A 20,451-nucleotide genomic window follows, 5' to 3' on the forward strand; every position below is an offset into this window, starting at 1 on the left:
CAACTAACTTATTAAAGTATGTATGTGGTAACATATACAAAAAAGAAAAAAAATGAAAATTCAGAACCAAAATTCTGGATAATATCCAGGAAGTGAGGATAGGGATAGAAATTAAAGGAAAAAGCATATGCCTTGGAAGGGAAGATAGGGGTAAGTGTAAGAAATCAGTACAGTTGGCCCTCACTGTCCATCCATGTTTGGTTGAACCTGAAGACACGGGACCTGTGGATACGGAGGGCCAACTATACTCAGCCACTTTATATAAGGGACTTGAGCCTCCATAGATCTTGGAATCCGCATGGGGTCCTGGAGCCAATCCCCAGCGGATACTGAGGGACGACTGTAGTGATAAGCAAAAATAAATTCAGGAACTTAAGGGCAAGAAATATAAGGACAAAAATAAAATGTATAACTTTTAAACCAACAGAAGAAAAGAAATTGATTTAGCTTACGGAAAGTAGGAAAGGAGAGAGAAAACGTAAAGACACTTTAAATAGAAACATGAAATAAGGTACCAGAAAGCCCAGCATAACCTTAATTGTAAATGGGTTAAACTCCCCAATACCCATTGTCTTACACAGTTAATGGAAACCATATTTTTTAAAAAATATGTGATTTGATCATCACCTTCTGGTCTATGAAACAGATGTATATAACCACTTTAAGGATGAATGGATATAGCCACTTACATTCCAGCTGGTCTGTTTGGAAATGATTTAACTATATAATAGATTTAATACATTTTTTATAAGTAGTTTTTTAGACAAGTCATCATTTCCTCTTATCTAAACATCAACTAGAGGACAGTTTCCAGAGTGTTATCACCCCATATAACAGAAAGAAAGAATTCCATCCCCTATTTCCTGCTACTCTGCTAGATTACCTGTCGTTCAACTCAACTTGGTCATATTTTCCCATGAATATTCTCAGCTGTTTCCACCCCTGTCTTTATGCAGTGCTCTTGCTTAAAGTTCCCCCTGCACATTATGAAAATCCCATTTCTATAGATCATTTCGAGTCCTGCCTCCTGGATGGAGCCTCCTAGGACTGAACACTCCAAAGTGATCTTGTTGGCCTTTCTGATTGCTGGACCACGTTATTTAGCTCGTAGCTATATGCTGCCTTGCATTGTTCACTGTTGTTTCCCCATATTTATGTTCTCCTGTTACACACTGACACGGTAGCTTCCTCAGAATCATTAGTGATCATGCGCATAGTGGGTATTCAAAGCATATTTATTAATTTTAAAAAGGCATAAAAACGAAGGCATTGGTTTAAAGTTAAACTAACTATGCCACACTTACTTATCTTTTTTTTTTAAACATAACCAAAAGATTCTGGTAGAGAAATTCTATCAGAATTTCTCTTAGCCACTTAGTATTAGCATCACTGCCATCAAAGGGACAAGGCCAGGGAGGCAGCTTGTGAGGATCAGAAACATGGAAGGCACAGTTTTGAAGGAGAAACTGTTCACCCATCACACTTTGAGAAGGAAAGTAGTGTTACTGAAGACAGCCAGAAACGTTTTAGAGGTCTCTGAAGGATGTATGGTAGCATGATCTGACAAGGAATTTGTTCAAAATTAGGTTACTCGTGACAGTTCAGCCAAAACAGTGAAATTATCAAAAGCCAATATTCTTATATTGCTACATTTGGTGCTTATGGGATAATTTTACAGACTTCTAGTAATATCTTAGTGGTTTTATACTTTTCCAGGATTTTTCCCTATTTTCTGTTATTTATTTCCAGGATTTTTCCTCTAAATTTTTTTTTAAATAAATTCACTCATTCATTCATCATTTTTGGCTGCACTGGGTCTTTGTTGCTGCGCGCGGGCTTTCTCTAGTTGCAGCGAGCTGGGGCTACTCTTCGTTGTGGTGTGCGGGCTCCTCATTGCGGTGGCTTCTCTAGTTGCGGAGCACAGGCTCTAGGCGCGTGGGCTTCAGTAGTTGTGGCTCGCGGGCTCTAGAGCGCAGGCTCAGTAGTTGTGGCACACGGGCTTAGTTCCGTGGCATGTGGGATCTTCCCGGACCAGGGCTCGCACCCGTGTCCCCTGCATTGGCAGGTGGATTCTTAACCACTGCACCACCAGGGAAGTCCTCTCCTCTAAATTTTAAATCTCCAGTTAAACCTCCTCAGTAGTCTATAGGAGCAAAGTAGGAAATAATTAAATGTTCAAAAATTAGGGATTTATTAGTTAAAAAAAAAAACACTGTATTTCTGTGTAGCTGAAAAGAGGAAGTATTCCCAGGGTGGCACTGCACACAGTGTTGGTGTCCTCAGCTGGGCTTGCCTGTGACCCTGGAGCTTTGGTCTCTTAACATCACCAGTGGCTGTGGGGTTTTCCCAAGCAGGTGCAGAAGGTTCACCCACGGGCTTCCAGGGGGCCTTCCATCGTCAGGGCCCCAGGTTTCCTGTTTGTGATGATAGTGTGGGGTGTCTCTCGTGCATAGTCCCCTCAAGCTGCCCGTGCTACTCTCCTGGCCTTCTCCCTATCACCAGCTTACAAAGGCATGAATAAAACCCAGCTTTTTCCAAACAACTGTTCACCACTGCTGTAGGACAGTAAGCTAAGAAAACTGTGCAATGCTTGCTATGCTTTGCCTTTTATTCCTACAAGGGAGAAGGGTGGGAGATAGAATTTGTTAATATAAGATTCTGATAAATTAAAATTCTACCACAGATTTTTTTCAGTTATTTGCAGCTTAAATTCACTTCTCTGATTTTCCACAAATACAGTTAGAATATTTTAATGTGTTTTTTTTTTCCTTCTTAAAGAACAATGTGTATCCTGGAGGTAGCATGGCAAGAAGGAATACATACGTCTGTGAAAGAACCACGGATCGATACACAACATTGCAGAATGGAAAAGACAGCAGGTAACTGTCACAGTGACAGGCAGGGCTACCTTCGTCATTGCTTTGCATTAGTGCTCTGGGTAAAACTCCTGTAGCTGAGTGGGTCAAGAGGAAAGGAAACACAAAACACCTAGTTAGATTGCAACCAACCATTCTTACTAAGGCACCTCCTCATCTGTACCAGAATGGAGCAATGGAAAAATATTTAGGCAAAAAAGGAGATAAATGTCTTAACCTGTGATGTTTCTGAATAAAATATGATAGTAAATAATTCCCTCTGGCAAAACAGCATCCTAATCTGACCTTCATTATTTGAATCTTACTCTTTTATACCCTTGCTGCTTCCTTCTTACTTTCTTCCTTCCCACCCACCCCCTATCAAGTCATCATTATATCCAAATACTGAAGGCTTTGTTTGCCTTCCTCTAAAGAAATGTGGCCATCTCAACTGATCATTGAGAAGCATACAGTTCTCAAAGTGTTTTGTTTTAAATAATGATACATCATATTTTATTATTTAAAAAATCTAAGTTCTTTTCATCGTGAGTTAAGGGCTGCTCATCAGTGTATTACAAAAGGACAGGGGGAGTCTTTTCTAATAAAATTCCATGTAGTTCCATCCCTCGTCATTTCAGCAGACTTGACAGACCATTCTTACACTTGTTTCCTCTCAGTTAATAGGCATTTAAAGTAAATGTTATTATAAGGCATAGAAAGGTACATGAATCTTCCCTGGACCTAAGATCCTTTAGGCTAGAAAGGTTGTTGGGAATTGATTTCTAACTTACTCTTTTTCCTGTACTAAATCCTAATCTGCAGCTCCTTTAGTCTATAACAGTTTAACCTATTGATTAAAGATATGAACTAAAAGTGTTTTCATGATGTTTCCAGAGATAGGATTTTCGCTACAATTATGAATTCTTATTGAATAGCGGACAGTGAACCACAGCAACACGTCACACCCAACTGTGATTGCTGGAAAGTGAAAACTGTCTCTAATCATCATCATTTTATCCATAAAAATAATGTCATACTTTTCAGATTCACATATATAGAACAAGAGTGCGTGAGATCTTTTCCATGGAAGGTGGTGGTAAATTCACCCTGTGCACTTTTGACAAGAATGTTGTTGTTAGTCAGTAATAATACCACTAATGTTGACTTCTAAGTGTTTCAGTCATGAAAGCTATTAGTCAATTTAGACTTTAAAAAATCTAGTTCTTAAATTTTAGTAAACTGCAGTTTTTCTTCTTTTTTACATTCCTCGGTCTTCTCAACTGTCTTATGTTGAAAGCCTCACGGAGATGTCCGCGAGCAGCATATCTTCTGCAGGCTCTGCCGTGGCTTCCGCTCTCCCCTCAGCACGACCCCGCCACCAGAAGTCCATGTCCGCTTCTGGTCATCCTATTAAAGTTACACTGCCGACCATTAAAGACACCTCTGAAGCTTACAGACCCGGGTAACGTGCTGGTTGCATCTCATTTTGTTTGTCGTTAAAAAGAGTTTTAAAAAATGTCGCACCGTACAAAAATACAAGATAGCCATCACATTACGAGCTTTTTGAAGATTCAGTGTTTGCGGCAGAGGTAAAGTTGTATTGTAACATAAAGTTACTACATCCCCTAGCAGTTATCAGAAATGTTGCTTACAGTTTAAATCATTTTCTGGAGGAATTTTCTTCAAGGATTTTGTTTTAAATCCCTCCATAAAGTAAAGGGTTGTTGCCAAATTTATCATTCAGTTAAATTGAGTTTTTATGGTCTAAAAACAAACAAACAAAAACCCACGAGACTAGGGGTTGAGACCTGGTTAATCTTCTCCGCTCTGGCCAGTCACTTGTTCTTAAGAAGAACTTTTAGTTTTCCTGTCAGTGATGAAACAGATGATCATGAAGAGCCCTTTCAGTTATAAAGTTAAACAACTCTTTTTCTGGTATTTCTGTTTGTTGAGATTTCTCGAATTCAGGAAAACGTTTGATAGTTAGATTTGTTAATCACGTTGGTGGTGTCCTGTAGCATTTGCTATCACTGAGGCTGAAATTATAAATAGGAAATGAGCCTTCAATTCAAAGGCTTTTTGATAAACAGTAAAATCTGTGTTCTACATTGCTGAATGGTTTAAGAGAATAGTTAAAAAAAAAAAAAATTGCATGCCCCTTGTCTGGCATTCCTGCTACTGAAGAGTGTTTATCTTTGTATCCCCGTTTCAGTAATTTCTTAATCATTAGTAACTAAATTTTTATAAAAGGCATTTAGTTTGAATCTGAAATGTCATCCGTCTCCAACGATAACAGTAATTACAGTCAACCCATGCATCACATCTGTAATGAGAAAGAATAGAATAGGGCCGAATAAAAGTAGCCATGGCAGTTTTCTTCTGGTTTTTAGCATGAGTGAAACCTTTCTCTGCCAGTATTCTGAGAGATACGTCTCAATGTGTCCCAGCAGTACAGCCCAGCGCGCGCCCGCTGCTTCCCCGTCTGCTCACAGTATCAGCACCACCACCCCTGACCGAACCCGCTTCCCCCGGGGCAGCTCCAGCCGCAGCACCTTCCATGGGGAGCAGCTCCGTGAGCGCCGCGGTGCTGCCTACAACGGGCCGCCCGCTTCCCCCTCGCATGAAACGGGGGCATTTGCACACGCCAGGAGGGGTACGTCAACTGGTATAATAAGCAAAATAACGTCCAAATTCGTCCGCAGGTCAGTACCAACATATTGTGGTGTTTTCTGTCCTCTAGGAATTAACAAAGAAGCTTCGTTGTTTCCTTTAGTCTCTACAGTGATTTTCCAAAATGGTTTTATGACATTTCATGAGACGTGCTCTTTTACAGAAGTTGGAAGAAAAAGATCAAGGAAGACATAAAGTCTATTCCCTTAACGGAAAGAGAGAAAAAGAAAAGAACAAAACGAGAATTTAAGAATACTGTAGAATAGAGCGGAAGGAGCAGAACTTGACATCGAAACTGTGTGTTCGAACAAAGAATATCCCCTACTTAAAAACCTTGATGTAGAAAAAGGAATTAAATACGACTTTACCTTTATCCTTCAAATAGTATTTCTTAAGAATACTCTTCAATTGCTCACTAATAATATATATACATAATATATATATATATCTATATATATATTTGTATCATTTACCTTTTATTCCTCCTTATAAAAAGCCTCCGTATTGGAATCACGGAGATCCCTTATGTAATTTAACATCACAAAATCCTAACATCAGAACATGGTAAACACAAACTGAATGCAAGTGTAGTAACCTAATCCAGCAGAGTAATGAAACTGTGCCCTTTTCTACACAGTAAGCCTAAGTGGGTAATACACGTTGAATTATACCAGTTGCTGAACACAGTGCAGGTTGATGTAGGTTTGGTGTGCTGCCAGGTCCTACTAAAAGCCCATGAAAGTCCCGTGTGAACCAAGCCCTGTGCCAGGTGCTCAGCAGGATTCAAAGATAAAGAGACAACGTCTGTGCCCTCAAGATTCGGACAGCCCCAGAAGGATCAGACTGGACACCACCAGCCATGATATACAATGAACGTGAACGGAAAGGAAAGTGCAGGCGAGGCGCTGTGGGGTTCCTGACTCGGGAGGGAAGCGCAGGCTCCATAGCAGGCAGTCGTTTGAGGGAATGAGAAGTTATGGGTAAGAAAGTTCTGTGCTTGCGGCAAAAATAGTACTTCAGTACTTAATTTTCAGTGTTTTGAGCGTTCCTAGGATTTCAGATGGCGCGTGTGGAAAAGAGAAGCAGTGTCCTTAGCCTCGCATCTTTTCTTGGAGCTGTTTATAGACTCTGTTCATGGATCAGTTTGCCCAAGATCACGCAGCTGAATTTATTACTTTAAATATACCCCCTCGCAACGTCTGTTTCTAACCGTTACCCGTCTGAGATTTTGTACCGCTTGGGCAGTTACCATGACACATGGACAGAGAAAGACCTGAAAGCTCCCCTGCAGAGTCAGCGTGACAGTGGGACAGGAGTGCTGGCTGGCCGTCAGCAGGGTAGTAGTTAGGTTATCAGTAGTTGGAATTTAGCTGACAATTTAAATCCATTTTTAAAACCCGGTACTTTCTCCTGGTAAATCCACGATTAATTTTAAGGTGAAGAAAAACAGGTTTTGAGTTTAATGCTTGATTACTAACTGTCCATTAAGCATTGTGCAAAATATTGCCCTTTACTTTGCAATAAAAATTTAGATTCTAGAGGGAATGTAGTAAGGAACACCAGACAAGAGGATTGCCATGTAGGTATTCAACAAATGTGAAGACCTACTACGTGCCGGGCCCTCTACCCAGCAGCCCCATCATTCCTGTGAGTCGCTGATGGTTTCACGACACTCCACAAAGCTGAAACCTTTTCCTTACTTGGCTTCCGCCCTCTCGGGCTCCCTATCCCTTCTCAGGCTCCTTTGCTGGTTCTTTCAGGTCTCTTTGCCCTTCCCCCTGACCTCTAAATGCCAGCCTACCCCAGGGCATGGTCTTTGGACACATTCTCTTCTCTGGTTATCCTCACTCTCTTGGCGATCTCATTCAGGCCCATGACATGAAGCTCCATCACGTGTTAACAATGCCACCTTAGATTTTTAGTCCAGGCCGCTCCTCGGAAGGGCACACTCCTGTATCCAGTAGTCTGCGCTGCCTCTCCACCTGGTTGTGTGATAGACTCTCAAACAGAACCTGTCCAGAATTCAGCTCCCGCTTCTCTTCCTCAAACTGTCCCCTCCCTCCTCCTCCTTCATTTTAGGTAACGGCGACACCATCCTATGGTTGCGCAGACCCTGAGCCTGGATTATCCTTCACCCCTCCTTTCTTCCTACCACGTGTCAGTTCCACGAGCGGTTGTGTTGGCTGTGCCTTCACAACAGTTGCAGGATTTAGCTGCTTCCAGCACTCCTACCACTGCCGTCACGGTCTAAACCACTGTTGATCTTCCACGTCCTCACAGGTCCCCTAGCTTCTGCTCTTGTCCTCCTGTCCTGTTCACAATAATGTAAGTCCTCGATTTAAAAATCCTCAGCTTGCTTATTATTATTAATTTTTTTTGCGGTACGCGGGCCTCTCCCAGTTGTGGCCTCTCCGGTGGCGGAGCACAGGCTCCGGGCGCACAGGCTCAGCGGCCATGGCTCACGGGCCCAGCTGCTCCGCGGCCTGTGGGATCTTCCCGGACCGGGGCACGAACCTGCGTCCCCTGCATCGGCAGGCGGACTGTCAACCACTGCGCCACCAGGGAAGCCCCTCAGCTTGCTTTTTATCTCACTCAGAATGCAGTTCAGAGCCTGCCACTGGTCTCCATAGTCTGGCCACCTGTTCCTGCTCTGGCCTCATCTTCTCCCACTCTTTCCCCAGCCCCAGAGGGCACCTGACTGTCCTCGGGCACACCAGGCACGCTTGTTCAGGATTTCATACTCCGCTGATACCTGCGTGGCTGGCTTCTACACCTCCTTCAGGTCTTTGCGGGACTCTCACTTCCTCAGCGAGGCCTTCCTCAACCCCATGTTGAAAATCATCCCCTCCTCCTCCCAACACTCCCTTTTCCAGCTTTATTTTTCTCTATAGCGCTTATTACGACCTGAGATAGTATGTTGGCTTTACGTAGTTGTTCATCGTCCATCTCTGCCGAGGAGACACGCTTCGTGAGAACAGGGCTTTGCCGTTGGCTTGTTGGCTTGCTTTGTTTTGTTCTGAATCTCCTGCTGAGCGGTGGGTGCTTCCTCTGACACAGACTCTGGCACTCAGTAAACATTCATCTAATGAGTGGACAAATAGTGTGGAAGACAGTTTAAAAAGTAAACAAATAAGCTTGTAATACATTCTGATAAGTGCTCTGAAGGGGGCAGGTCCTGAAAGAGAGAACAAGGTTGAGGGCATAGGAGTGTTCAGACCCAGCGTGTGAGGGGAGCTAGCGTGGAAGTTTCTAAGGTTCCACCATGGCCTTATTACACTTTGAACAGTGTCATCTAGTAGAGGGTTTTGGCAGGGGGCGGGGGGGGGGGCGTGGTAGGGAAAGAAGGGAGAGCGGAGGTTGTTTGCTGTCCTTTGTCGGAAATTAGATAGGGTTTTTTAATGTCTTGATTTTTAACATATTTTAATTAATTCTGGATTTGGTGAGAGAAGAGAAAAAATGCTCAATTCTTCTCCGAGGCCACTTGTCACCCTGTGAACAGCTTTGGCTTTACAAGTATGTTTGCATCCGCAGCAGTGCACAAGGGTAGCATTTTGTGGCTCAAGATGACGCCATCTACTACCCCCCTGACGACTTAATGCAGGAAGACAAGCAAGCATGGGTCTCCGCCCCAGGGATGAACCTGCTGAGCTCTTTAGCAGCTGGCAGACGGGACGGGCAGCTGAGCTTTCGGGGGTTGGAGACTTGGAGATAAGCTAGAGAACCTCTCAGTGCCTTATTATTTAACATTCTCAACTCAGCTGTCAGGTTATCGTCCTTCCCACTGGTCTCGTCTTGTTAATTCCATCCTGGGTTCAAGCCCGGCCTTCCTCTCTGTTCCCTTTGCCTTCCTCACTTCACTCTGCCTAAAGCCTGAAGAAATGAGGCCGCACGCTGGCGCCCCCGTGGGACCCGCACCGGCACCCGGGGTGCTGGGGGGCAAGGCTGGCTCTGAGCACAGTGCGGGGGCCAAGACCGCCTCCAGACTCGGGGACCAGCTAAGTCCCCAACGTGCCACTGAAGGCTTTAAAAGATGAAGAAAATAGGGTTTTATAGGGGAAAAAAGTAAAGGAATTTGGGTTATTAAGCTTTAAGAAAAGAAGGATAAAGAATAGTTCAGAGTTAATCGTTCATGTATTTGAAAACCATTATCACAGAGAAGAAACCAGCTAGTAGTTCTCCTTGGCCAGTAAGAAGCTGGACACCAGAATGGCCATATGAGAGAGTTGTTTTCTGGTTTTAAGAAAGAACTTCCTAATTAGGAAAGTGATTTACACTAGACTAATCTGTCAAGGGGGGGGGATGTAGACGTACTATTTCCAAAGCCTTTTAAATAGCATTTAATTGCTTTGGATCAGTGCTGTATACCTACTGTACAAACAGGAGGTTGGATCAAACCTTATGATTTTTTTAAATCATAGGGAGTAACCTGATTCGTTCAACTGATTATATATAAGATATTTGGCTTTCCTTTAAGTTTTAAATATTGGAGAACCATGCTTCACTGCATATGCTGTTACAGCCAGTGGCACGTTCTGTATCCCTGGATGCCTCCCACCATGGCTGCTTGGAGCTGACTTAACTGGACTATTTGAAACCACTGCCAAATAGCAGAAATTCTTCCATTCAGTGTTCCTAGTGGCATCCAGGAAGGCAGGAACAGGGTATGGGAAACGATGTGACGAGTCAGTTGCTATTTCCACAATTACAGCAAGGGAAGTAGGGTCTAAGGGGTGTTTCATTCCTAATGCTTACACTTGGGCAGCAGTCTGCTAGCCGTGATTCATAAGGCAAAGTATAAATAGGACAGAAAAGTCCAGTGAGATGTATGTCCCTTCCTGCTAAAGGAATTTTATCTTAGCATCAGGAATCAACAGCATTATTATCTTTCTTGCCCAGCTGGTGGACTGCCGTTCAGTATATATATCAGTACATCCACATGTAACTCAAAATATATATTTCACTTTGAGCCTGCTCAAAAAATGTTTCGTTTATTTCAGTGTGCTATAATAAAAATAGGTTTGTGTAGATGGCTTTGAACTTTTATTATACTTCCCAATGAAAATGCTAGTTATTAAAAATAGAAATTTAAGAAACCCCATTTGAATGTGAGACTACATCTTATTATCCTTTTTAATTCAGATAGGAAAATGGCTTTTACATAATATTTTTGTCAAGAAAGCCCTATAGTTAAAGACCCTGAGAAGCATATAAGGCATTCATATTTTTAACCATGAGTTGAAGTTTTAGAGCTTATTGTACTGCTGGATTTTCTTAATTTGGGGAATGGGGAAGGTGGCACTGATTTTATTCCTGTTGCATTTATTTTACATAAATAATATAAATGTTTCTGGAATGGTTAAAACATTAAGAAAATGTGGACGTAAGAGTTTAAGTTGGTTACTTTTCCAGCTATTTAATAGTATTTTGCTATCACCAGCCTTCTCTTAATCTATTTAAACTGGTTTATAACTTGATACTCCTGTTAGATACTTGATTACCTTTGAAAATGACAAATAGTTAAAGTTTTGGCAAACTTCAAAAATACTAATTACATTCAACAAAAGAACAATTAGTGGAGTTTTCCTGGTTTTACTTCACAGGTGGATGTCCAGGTAAGATCAATGTTTCTGTTTAAGTTTGAATTCATGTCTTTAGACTCACCTGCTTGGATAGGCTGTTTGGTTTGCTATAATATTTTATCATGTGCATGAATCATTAGCATAACCTCTGAAATAAGTTACTTGCATATTTGAAAACTAGTATTTATTTTTAGAAATATTTATGTGTTGAGCTTCATTTCTAACTACAAGATTAATTTATATTTTTGTAAATTGAGCGACTACTCAAATTATGTTTAATAACCATTATGAAGTTAAATCTTGCTGTCGATAATTATTAAATAGTTTTGACTTTAGATTGAACTAAGCTAAACCAAAAGGTAAATTATGACTTTAAAATCGTGGCTGGGAATTGGAAGATCACGCAAAAATCCTAGACCATCCCCTAGCATCTCCTCTATGACAATACCCAGTAGACGCTCAATAAATCGTAGTCAAGTGTGGTTGTGATGAAAAACATAAGAAATGGTATTAGACTGACTAGTCGTAGAAATCTGTCATGCTAGAAGTTTGCTCAACAGGTTTATTTTAAGATCATTTTAGATGTAGGTTTTCTTGGTATTTTTTTCACTTTTATCATTAAATCTCAACCTTCACTTTGTTTTGAGGGATCCAAGTGAAGGCGAAGCCAGTGGCAGAGCCGACACTTCAAGGTGAGGAGCCACTATTAATACTTCGCTGCTAGGTCCCTGTGTGTGACGACGTACTTTTGAAATACTTACAGCACTTAATAAACATGGATAGAACTAATAACTAGATAGTATGTGTATTTAAAATTTTATATTGGTATGGGTTTTCCTAATGTTGCCTAGCATTTATTAAGTTTATTAACTTTAAGTTTGTGTTTTCTAAACATTATTTTGAATTGTATGCTTGCCTTTCTGTCCTTTAAAAAAACATGTCTTAGCAGAAGAATTCATAGATTAAAATGTACTGATCCTTTTCTCACTAAAATGATGTAAATAAAATCAATCTTGGGACTTCCCTGGCAGTCCAGTGGTTAAGACTCTGCACTTCCACTGTAGGGGACACGGGTTCGATCCCTGGTCAGGGAGCTAAGACCCCGCATGCCTTGCAGCGCAGCAAAAAAAAAATTAGTCTCAGTCAAATAATGCAGAACATGGAGGTTACCAAATACATAGGAAGATGTGATATTAGTAATATATTTTAGGGGACTCTTCATTGGTGGACCACATTTCAAAGCTCTCACCCTGTCATACTTTGTGGGTTACTTGACATTTAATATTGGTTGTGTATTCGTTCTGGCAGTGGGTCTCACACTTGAGCACATTCAGCATCAGGCGGAGGGCTTGAGGAAGCAGGTGGCGGAGCCCCACCCACAGGGTTTATGATTGTCAGGGAGGGGCACTGATGCCGCTGGTCTGGGGCCCACATTAGTGACATGTTAGTACTTGTGTTCATATTTATAAATGGGAAATTTAAGAAACGAAGGCATTCAATTATTTCGAGTGGACACCAGCATTAAGGGGTCCAGTATAAATCTCAGAACCTTAACAAGCAGTTGCTCAGTAAGACAGAGGCCCAGCTTCATTCAGGAATTATATTTGACCAGCTAAACACAAGCCTCAGTTTAATTTCTCTTTTTTAAAATTATTTGAAACATAAAACACAATGAGCTATGGAAAGACTTTAACCAGCATTCCTATGTAGTCTTTTTATTTTACAAACTGTGCTGTATATATGTTTAGTCATAGTAGTTGAAATATTTCTTTTTTGAGTTAGGTACCTGAATCCCCATAGTACGGAGCCAAAGAGAGGCAGGACAGATATGTCTAATTTCCTTCTGCCTATTGAGTAAACATGCAGGACTCTTGTTTTCAACTCCTCCCTCACTCAGTCACTGAGTCTTGAGCCCCGTTCTTGCATCTCATCCTGTCTTTCTACTCGATTTCCCTCTGAGACATTTAATCGCGTGTAGGGTCACAAGTCGCTGCTGATGTTGCAGTTAATCTTCATGCATTTCTCTTTTTAATGTGACTGCGTGTCTCTTTTGTTTGATCATTGTTGAATTTTGCTTTTTGGTTTTTTGTCTGTTTGTCTGTTTTGCTTTTGAGCAAACTTATTTGATACCTACTATCTATAAGGTACTGGCTGGTCATTTAATCCTCATAACAACCAAGTGAAAAGTATCCATTTTACAGATGAAGAAGCAGTAAGGAGCATCGGGGGGACCAAACCAGTTACAGTGAGGTTCTGTCCTTTCAGAGGGATGGTCGGGCACGATGGTGAATAGCAGACCGCGTGGGCGTTGGCTGTGTTGTACCACTTACCTTAAGAAAGTTACTTTAACTCTTTGTGCCCATGCGTCCTCATTCTGACTGCCTCCTAGGGTTGTTGTGAGGGGTAAATGAGTAAATAATACATGTTAGGCACTTAGAACAGTTCCTGGTACCTAGTAAGTACTCAGTAAATGTTAGTTGTTACTGTTGGTGTCAGTATTTCCAGGCACTTTCTACAGTTAACGTTACCTGTGCTGATGCCTTTGAGATACAGGTAGAAAAATATCTTGTATGTGCCTGTTGTCTTAAGGTCACCAGGTTTCCTTGATGGAATGGAAGGAAAACTATCCTTGGAATAAAACATCTGATTTCTAGTCTTTGCTTTCCAATTCATTAGCTCTATGACCTCAGGAAAGTAATTTACATTTCCTAGCCAACAGTTCTAAATGAGTGTTCAGTCAAGTGATGTCGGGGGTGCGTCCCCACCCTAGCAGGCTGATTCCATGGCCCGCATTGTACATGTGGTCCCAGTAAATGATACTGGTCGGACCTGCACACCCAGAGGCCTGTGATGCCATGGCTTAGATTCAGTGAGCAAAAAAGAGAATAATAGAGAAGCCACTGAGATAAATACTCTCCATACTTTGGAAATATATTTTCTGTACTTACTCCTTTCCTGCTTTTCTCAAGCTTGCATAGTTGGCAGAGCTTTGTCAGCCCAGATATCTAGGAATGAGGAGGAAAGCATATGTAAATGTGTACATAAAAATTGATACATATAAATATATACGTGAATATACTTTATATGGTAGTGATATAAAATCTATAAACAGATACAAAATATTTATATAGTAGAATATAAACTTTCAAAGTACATCGTATTTTTCTTTAAATCACATGTAAGTGAGATAGATTAACAAGTTAAAATTGTAACATCTGTGGATAATTGCTCAACACATTTAATTACGGCATCTTCTGAATCATAAGTAATCTATGAATTTTACCTTTCTTTGATTATTTGAAGTAGGTTTTCTGATACTATATTATTTATGGGAGACCTACAATAAGGAGAATCCAATAAGGTTCATTCATTTAACAAATATGCGTTAATCATCTACTGTTTGCCTAGCACGGTTCTATATGTCTGAGATGTATCAGTGAACAAAACAGACAAAACTCCTTACCCTCCTGGCCTTTGCAATCTAGCCATGGAGACAATAAATAATAAACATAATAAATAAATGAATTAAATACTATGTAAGAATGTGATAAGTACTATAGAGGAAAAAATAGCAGGGTGAGGAGGTTGGCCATGCCAGTGTAGGAGCTGGGGGTGCAGTAGGGTAGTTAGGGTAGACCACATGGAGAAAGTGAGCAGAAACTTGAAAGAAGTAAGGGAGTTAGTCATTCATCTATGTGAGGGAAAAGCATTCGTGGCAGAGGGAACAGCCTGTGTTAGAGCCATAAGGCAAGAGCATACCCCGTATGTTCGGAGAATAGTATGGAGGCCAGTGGGTCTTGATGGGCATGAGCAAGGAGGAAAATAATAGATGAAGGGTTGGGGTTGGGAGTTGGAGTGTAGGTCATGTGGAGCCTTGTAGACTATTTTAAGGATATCTTTAGCAAAACGTTGAAATCATTAGAACTGATGTCTACACCCCTGCGTGTGGTATGGCCTGACGTCTTCACCCCATTGCAGTACCACGTTCTTTCTCAACATCATCAGGTACAAGTAATCCCTCTGTAGCCATTACTGCTCTCCTTGTCCCCAGTCCTTCTCCTACCCAAAAAAGGTAAAAAAGAAAGGAAATTTTTCATTGTATTTCAAAAATGTGTATTTATAAGCAGCATGCTAGTGGTATCCATTTTGTATAAATGTACAGAAAATGGAGGATCTGCATTTTCCAACTTAAACAGAGAAATATGGAGGAAAAGTACCAAATTTTTTACTTCTGGATGCAAACTTACTTCCCACAAACAAATATATTTAAGAAAATGTGCTATTTTAAATGGAAGCTATTAATAAAATCAAAACAGATGGTGTCCTGGAGTCTGGTTTTTGTAACAGCAAGATGATACAAATCTTTGTATCTGCTTGAAGGTAGTCTGCAAACTGGGTAGTTTTATTAAGCACTGGATTATGACCACTTAGATTTTATGTGTGTTTTGATTTCTTTGCTGAATGGAATTTCTGTTTTCATTTTTTTCCCCCTCTGTCCTCTTATTCCAGAAGTACAACAGGGGAACCAAAAGAAAGAGACAAGGAGGAGGGTAAAGATTCCAAGCCACGTTCTTTGCGGTTCACGTGGAGTATGAAGACCACTAGTTCAATGGACCCCAGTGACATGATGAGAGAAATCCGGAAAGTGTTAGATGCAAATAACTGTGATTATGAACAAAAAGAGAGGTTTTTGCTTTTCTGTGTCCATGGAGATGCCAGGCAGGATAGCCTTGTGCAGTGGGAGATGGAGGTCTGCAAGTTGCCACGGCTGTCCCTCAATGGGGTCCGCTTCAAGCGAATATCCGGGACTTCTATTGCCTTTAAGAACATTGCATCTAAAATAGCAAATGAGCTTAAGCTGTAAAGAAACTCAAATTTACAGGATCAGGGAAGATACATCCATATATGAGGTACAGCTTTTGAATGTACTGGCAATGCTTAATGTGATTGGCCTGTGAATCTCCCCATGTAGATTTTGCCCTTACTGCAATAAGGTTATACATAGTTATGAACTGTAAAATTAAAGTCAGTATGAACTATAATAAATATCTGTAGCTAAAAAAGTAGGTTCACATGTACAGGTAAGTATATTGTGTATTTCTGTTCATTTTCTGTTTATAGAGTTGTATAATAAAACAGATGATTGCTTAAAAACCTGTATAGTTGTCTAGATTTCTGCACGTAAATGTACGTTTGATGCTTTGAGTTGAAAATGTTCTTTCTGTTATTTACATTCTGGTGGGTTTTTAAAATTCTTACCTCCGTCATGCAATTTTGAAAATTTGAGAATTGTGTCCAGAATTAAAAGTGCACAGAAATAGTCTTTACAATTATAGCATGGACTTTAAAAAATTATTTTTAAATCATATTTAAATTTAAACCAGAAGCTGATAAATAGATCAGCTTTATTATACACAGAACTACTCCTGCTTATCTTTGCTCTTATCCTTGTTATCAGACAAGGTTTAGTTGAGAAGATACAAAATGTTTACAGTGTTGGCACTTAGCGTTTTTTAAAATAAAGTACGTGAAAATAATAATAGCATTGTCTTTAGCTAACTAAGAAGTACTGGGGAAGAAGTTAAACCTATATCAAATTTCTTTTGAACTTTAAAGTATTTTCTGGCCCACTGCTAATTGTAGCAGCAAAATTTAAAAGAATCAATACTTCATCTGGCTATTATAATGTAAAATGTCACTTAGGTTTGCTGCCTTCCAAATCCCACAACATTAATTGCGGAAGTACAATAATATTGGGACTGTTTCATAGCACAAACTCATCTTTACAGTGTTGATCAATGCATCAGTTAAGAAATAACGCCACCTCAGGAATTAACTGGCATTGGGAGCATCTTCCTCATGCGCCTCCCAGCCTCTTCACCCACCCCCGGAACAGTAGTATCTGTCATTACTTAAGAGACTTCGAGCAAAACATGCTATTTATAGCAGTATATTATTGATTTACGCTTATGTGGTTGTTCAGTTGGTTCCCATGTGACCCGTTTGTTTTTAATATTTTGCCAGATTTCTTGTATTTATTCCACATCATTGTGCCTATAATGTGCAGCTTTGTAATTGGCATTTGCCTACTTTTCTTTCATAATTAGTGATTTATGCGATGTAAAACCACTAGTAAAGGTACATTTTAATACTTGTTATTTTCTACTGAATTAGCCTTGGAGGTTGACTGTGCAATGTTATTTAATGTTGTAATTACTGTAATATCAGCATATGGGCCCCATCTGCACACTCCTGAGAAATAGAAAGTGTATTCCAATTTTATCAATTTAAAGGAAAATAAAGCTGTGATTAAATACTGTAATTCTAGCCTACATTAGAAAGCTCTAAGCGTAGGTGATGTGCCATTCCATGATGGCTTCCAGACTAGGGTGATCTGTACTGTACTGTGATGTAGCTTTCTTCTGTAAAGTTCTGTTCTAAAATGAAGTGTATTTTTGCCTTAGCAAAGGATGGTGTTTGGAAAAAAAAAAAAAAAAAAACCAACAACAACTGTGTAGCCCCTTTTTAACCTAGTGTTCATTCAAAACAATTGACTCAAATCTTTATTCACCTTCACTGGTGCACGCTGAAATTTTACTTGAACAGTTCTCATAATAAAGCACTTGTCTTTTGCTCTTTATCAGAATGTGAATTACCTGTTTTCTAGGGCAAAAGTATTCTGTATGGGGAGTTTATTTTGTGTGTGCTAAATTTAGTTGATGGGGGGAAAGCTGTGTAGGTTTCCAAGATGTCATTATGACAAGAAAAGTTTAATCTTTTTTATTGGAGTTCCTATCAATTAAAACACTTTTTAAAAAATAGACATGCCTTTTCCAAGGCAAAAAACTGATGTTCTTTCGCATTTTCTCACTCTGGTTAACTCTTCTGTGTTTGTGGGCAAGGAATTTTACTTCAATATTTTTTATGAACTAAAAATGAAATCTTAATATTCACTTTAGATTTTCCCATTTTATATGGCGACATAACTTTTTTTTGAAGATTTAGAGGAATTTTATAGTATGTTTGCATAAATAAATACCAGTTTATGTTCACTGGCTATGTGATATCAGGATTTCCTTCATTTCTGTTTAAGTATGATTTGCTATAACATCCCTAATATTAAATTATTTTGTAGAGACTTGGGCACAGTATTTAATTTGATAAATAATAAGCTGAAATACACTCTAGAATCTTGACCCAATAAGATAGGCCTTGATTTAAAACCCAAAAGATCTTATTGTGAGGTGATTTTCACCAATGGTACCATTTCACAATGTGGACAACAAAACGGCATGTGATGAGTGAGACATCAATTTACTATAAATAAGTGATTTACAGCATGTGTCAGTTAATCAAGATCTCTGCCTTCATTTTTAAAATACCTATTGAGGTACCTACTGTGCCTTAAGGTATATAGAGGAATTGTAAAAGAGGGTTCCTACTTCTCCAAAATTTTGGTCCATTTGGGAAGACAAAATATAAACGCGCACAAGGCAAAAAAACACGCACTCAAATAGGAGACAGTGAAAGTGCTCAATCACAAAGAATAGATGCTATAAGAATTCAGAGAGGGGCAAGTGCTGTATGAACATGAGAAAGGAAGGGATTTGAGGATGGATAAAATTCAAGGGGCGGAATGGAAGGAACATGTGAGAAAAGGCTTGAAGTTAATAATGGCTGTAAGACACATGTGAGAAATGAATCACTTGTTCTAGGGAGTTGACAGGGTTCACCTAAGTTGATGGATAGACGATTATGTAAAGCATTGATTGGCAGCCTCAGCTTGGACTTGACTTGTGGTTAGAGGGGAGTAGTTAGGGCTTTTGAAGCCCAGGAAATACCTAATAAATTGGTTGTAAAAGAAGAGCAATTCAGTAATTCAGCAAATTTGTCAAGTACCAATATACATCAGATTCTAGGTTCTGGGAAAACAGCAGTAAAAAAAAAAAATCTCTAATAGAAATTTGTGGGATGATTGAAGTCTAGATAGAGCCAGGAAGATCTTTTCAGAGACTATTAGCAATAAAGCATGTATGAAATAGTCTAGATAGAGGTGGTTAACACAGGATCAAAAGGAGGGTATATTTGAGAGACCTTTCAAAAGATGTATCAACAAGATAGCATGAGTAGGATATGGACTATAAAAGGGAGGAGTGGGTGGCACAAAGAGCTTCCTGGCATATGATTCAGGTTTGCAGCTTGCATATGAAGACTTCCACTTTCATCTAACATAGATAACAAGTACTAGAGTTATCCTTCCACCTAAAACAAGAAGAAAGAAAAAGACAAAAATATATGAAACAATAGATTCATACAATGTTTTCATTTTGATGAAATGTTTTCAGGACATTGTGTATCAGTCAATGGGGGACAGTGATCCCTAAGAGGAAACACATGAACCCGGGGATTGACCCAGCTCTCTGCCTCAGGAGAATTTCCGGGCAGTGACACATGGAGGGGAAATGCAGTGGAAGCTCCTCATTAAGGAGTCAGAGCTGAGAGACCAGGGAGACCAAGACAGCTAAAGTCTGGAGGGGAGAGAGCTGTACCCAAACCCCAGAGATAGGCAGAGATTGGTGCATGCATGTGAAGAGACTACATGAAGCCAATGAGAGAACTACCTGAAAAATTGGAACAATCATCAAACCTCATACAGAAGTAGTGCCTGCTCCAATCAGCCACAGTGAAAAACCTCATAATTCATGGGTCAGTGGGTACTCAGTTTTGCCTCAGTAGTTGGAACCAGTTAACCCTGGATTAAATACTGCATTGGTCCTGCTTAACCAAGTTTAACAAGCAATATCCAGGAGAACTATTTCTAGGTAACTTATGTTCCAGACCAGTCCTCAAGAATATTAATAGGAATACAAAGTGTGCATCACCTGGCATGGTAATAATATTCACAATATATAGCCTCCATTCAAAAGCTTTCCAGCATGCAAATATTAATATTCTAACTGAATTATTATAAAAAATTAGATCATATATTTATATAGAAACTGGTCTACATAGCATTTTTAATACAATTTTTTTTGAAGCCAGCATGGTTAAAAATTAAATATTTTTTTCATTCATCTCATTGGTCTGTAACATCATTGCATTTTCTCTGTATGTAACAGAACACTACATTTTCATGAGTATAAAGCAAGGGTGTGGAAAGGAGAAGGGCATATGATAAGGAGGAATTATCTGAAAAGAAAATTGGTAATATTACAGCCAGTACATATTTCAACTTTTTCAACATGCTTAGCAACATACTGTATGTTATGGAAATAAGTCCCAAAAAACTGTTTGTTGATATGGAATATCATATGTAAAAGACATCATCTTTAAAAAAAAACAAAAAA

At 39.7% G+C, this 20,451-nt stretch overlaps 1 protein-coding gene across 5 annotated transcripts in view; it reads left to right on the top strand.

The window, feature by feature from the left end:
- MARK1 (microtubule affinity regulating kinase 1) overlaps positions 1-18,161 on the top strand; it is a 142,364-nt gene extending 124,203 nt beyond the window's left edge. For 2 of the 5 annotated variants that reach the window (XM_081226157.1, XM_081226161.1), the window contains exons 14-18: positions 2,779-2,879; positions 4,153-4,317; positions 5,303-5,557; positions 11,752-11,796; positions 15,614-18,161. In XM_081226157.1, the coding sequence (XP_081082283.1) occupies positions 2,779-2,879; positions 4,153-4,317; positions 5,303-5,557; positions 11,752-11,796; positions 15,614-15,968 (921 nt within the window). In that variant the 3' untranslated portion in view covers positions 15,969-18,161. The remainder of the gene's footprint in view (positions 1-2,778; positions 2,880-4,152; positions 4,318-5,302; positions 5,558-11,751; positions 11,797-15,613) is intronic. The other 3 variants (XM_081226158.1, XM_081226159.1, XM_081226160.1) reach the window with 3 other exon arrangements.
- The last annotated feature ends 2,290 nt before the right edge of the window (positions 18,162-20,451 follow it).

This window comes from Mesoplodon bidens, assembly GCF_964165515.1.
Source record: "Mesoplodon bidens genome assembly, chromosome: 2".
NCBI lineage: Eukaryota > Metazoa > Chordata > Mammalia > Artiodactyla > Ziphiidae > Mesoplodon > Mesoplodon bidens.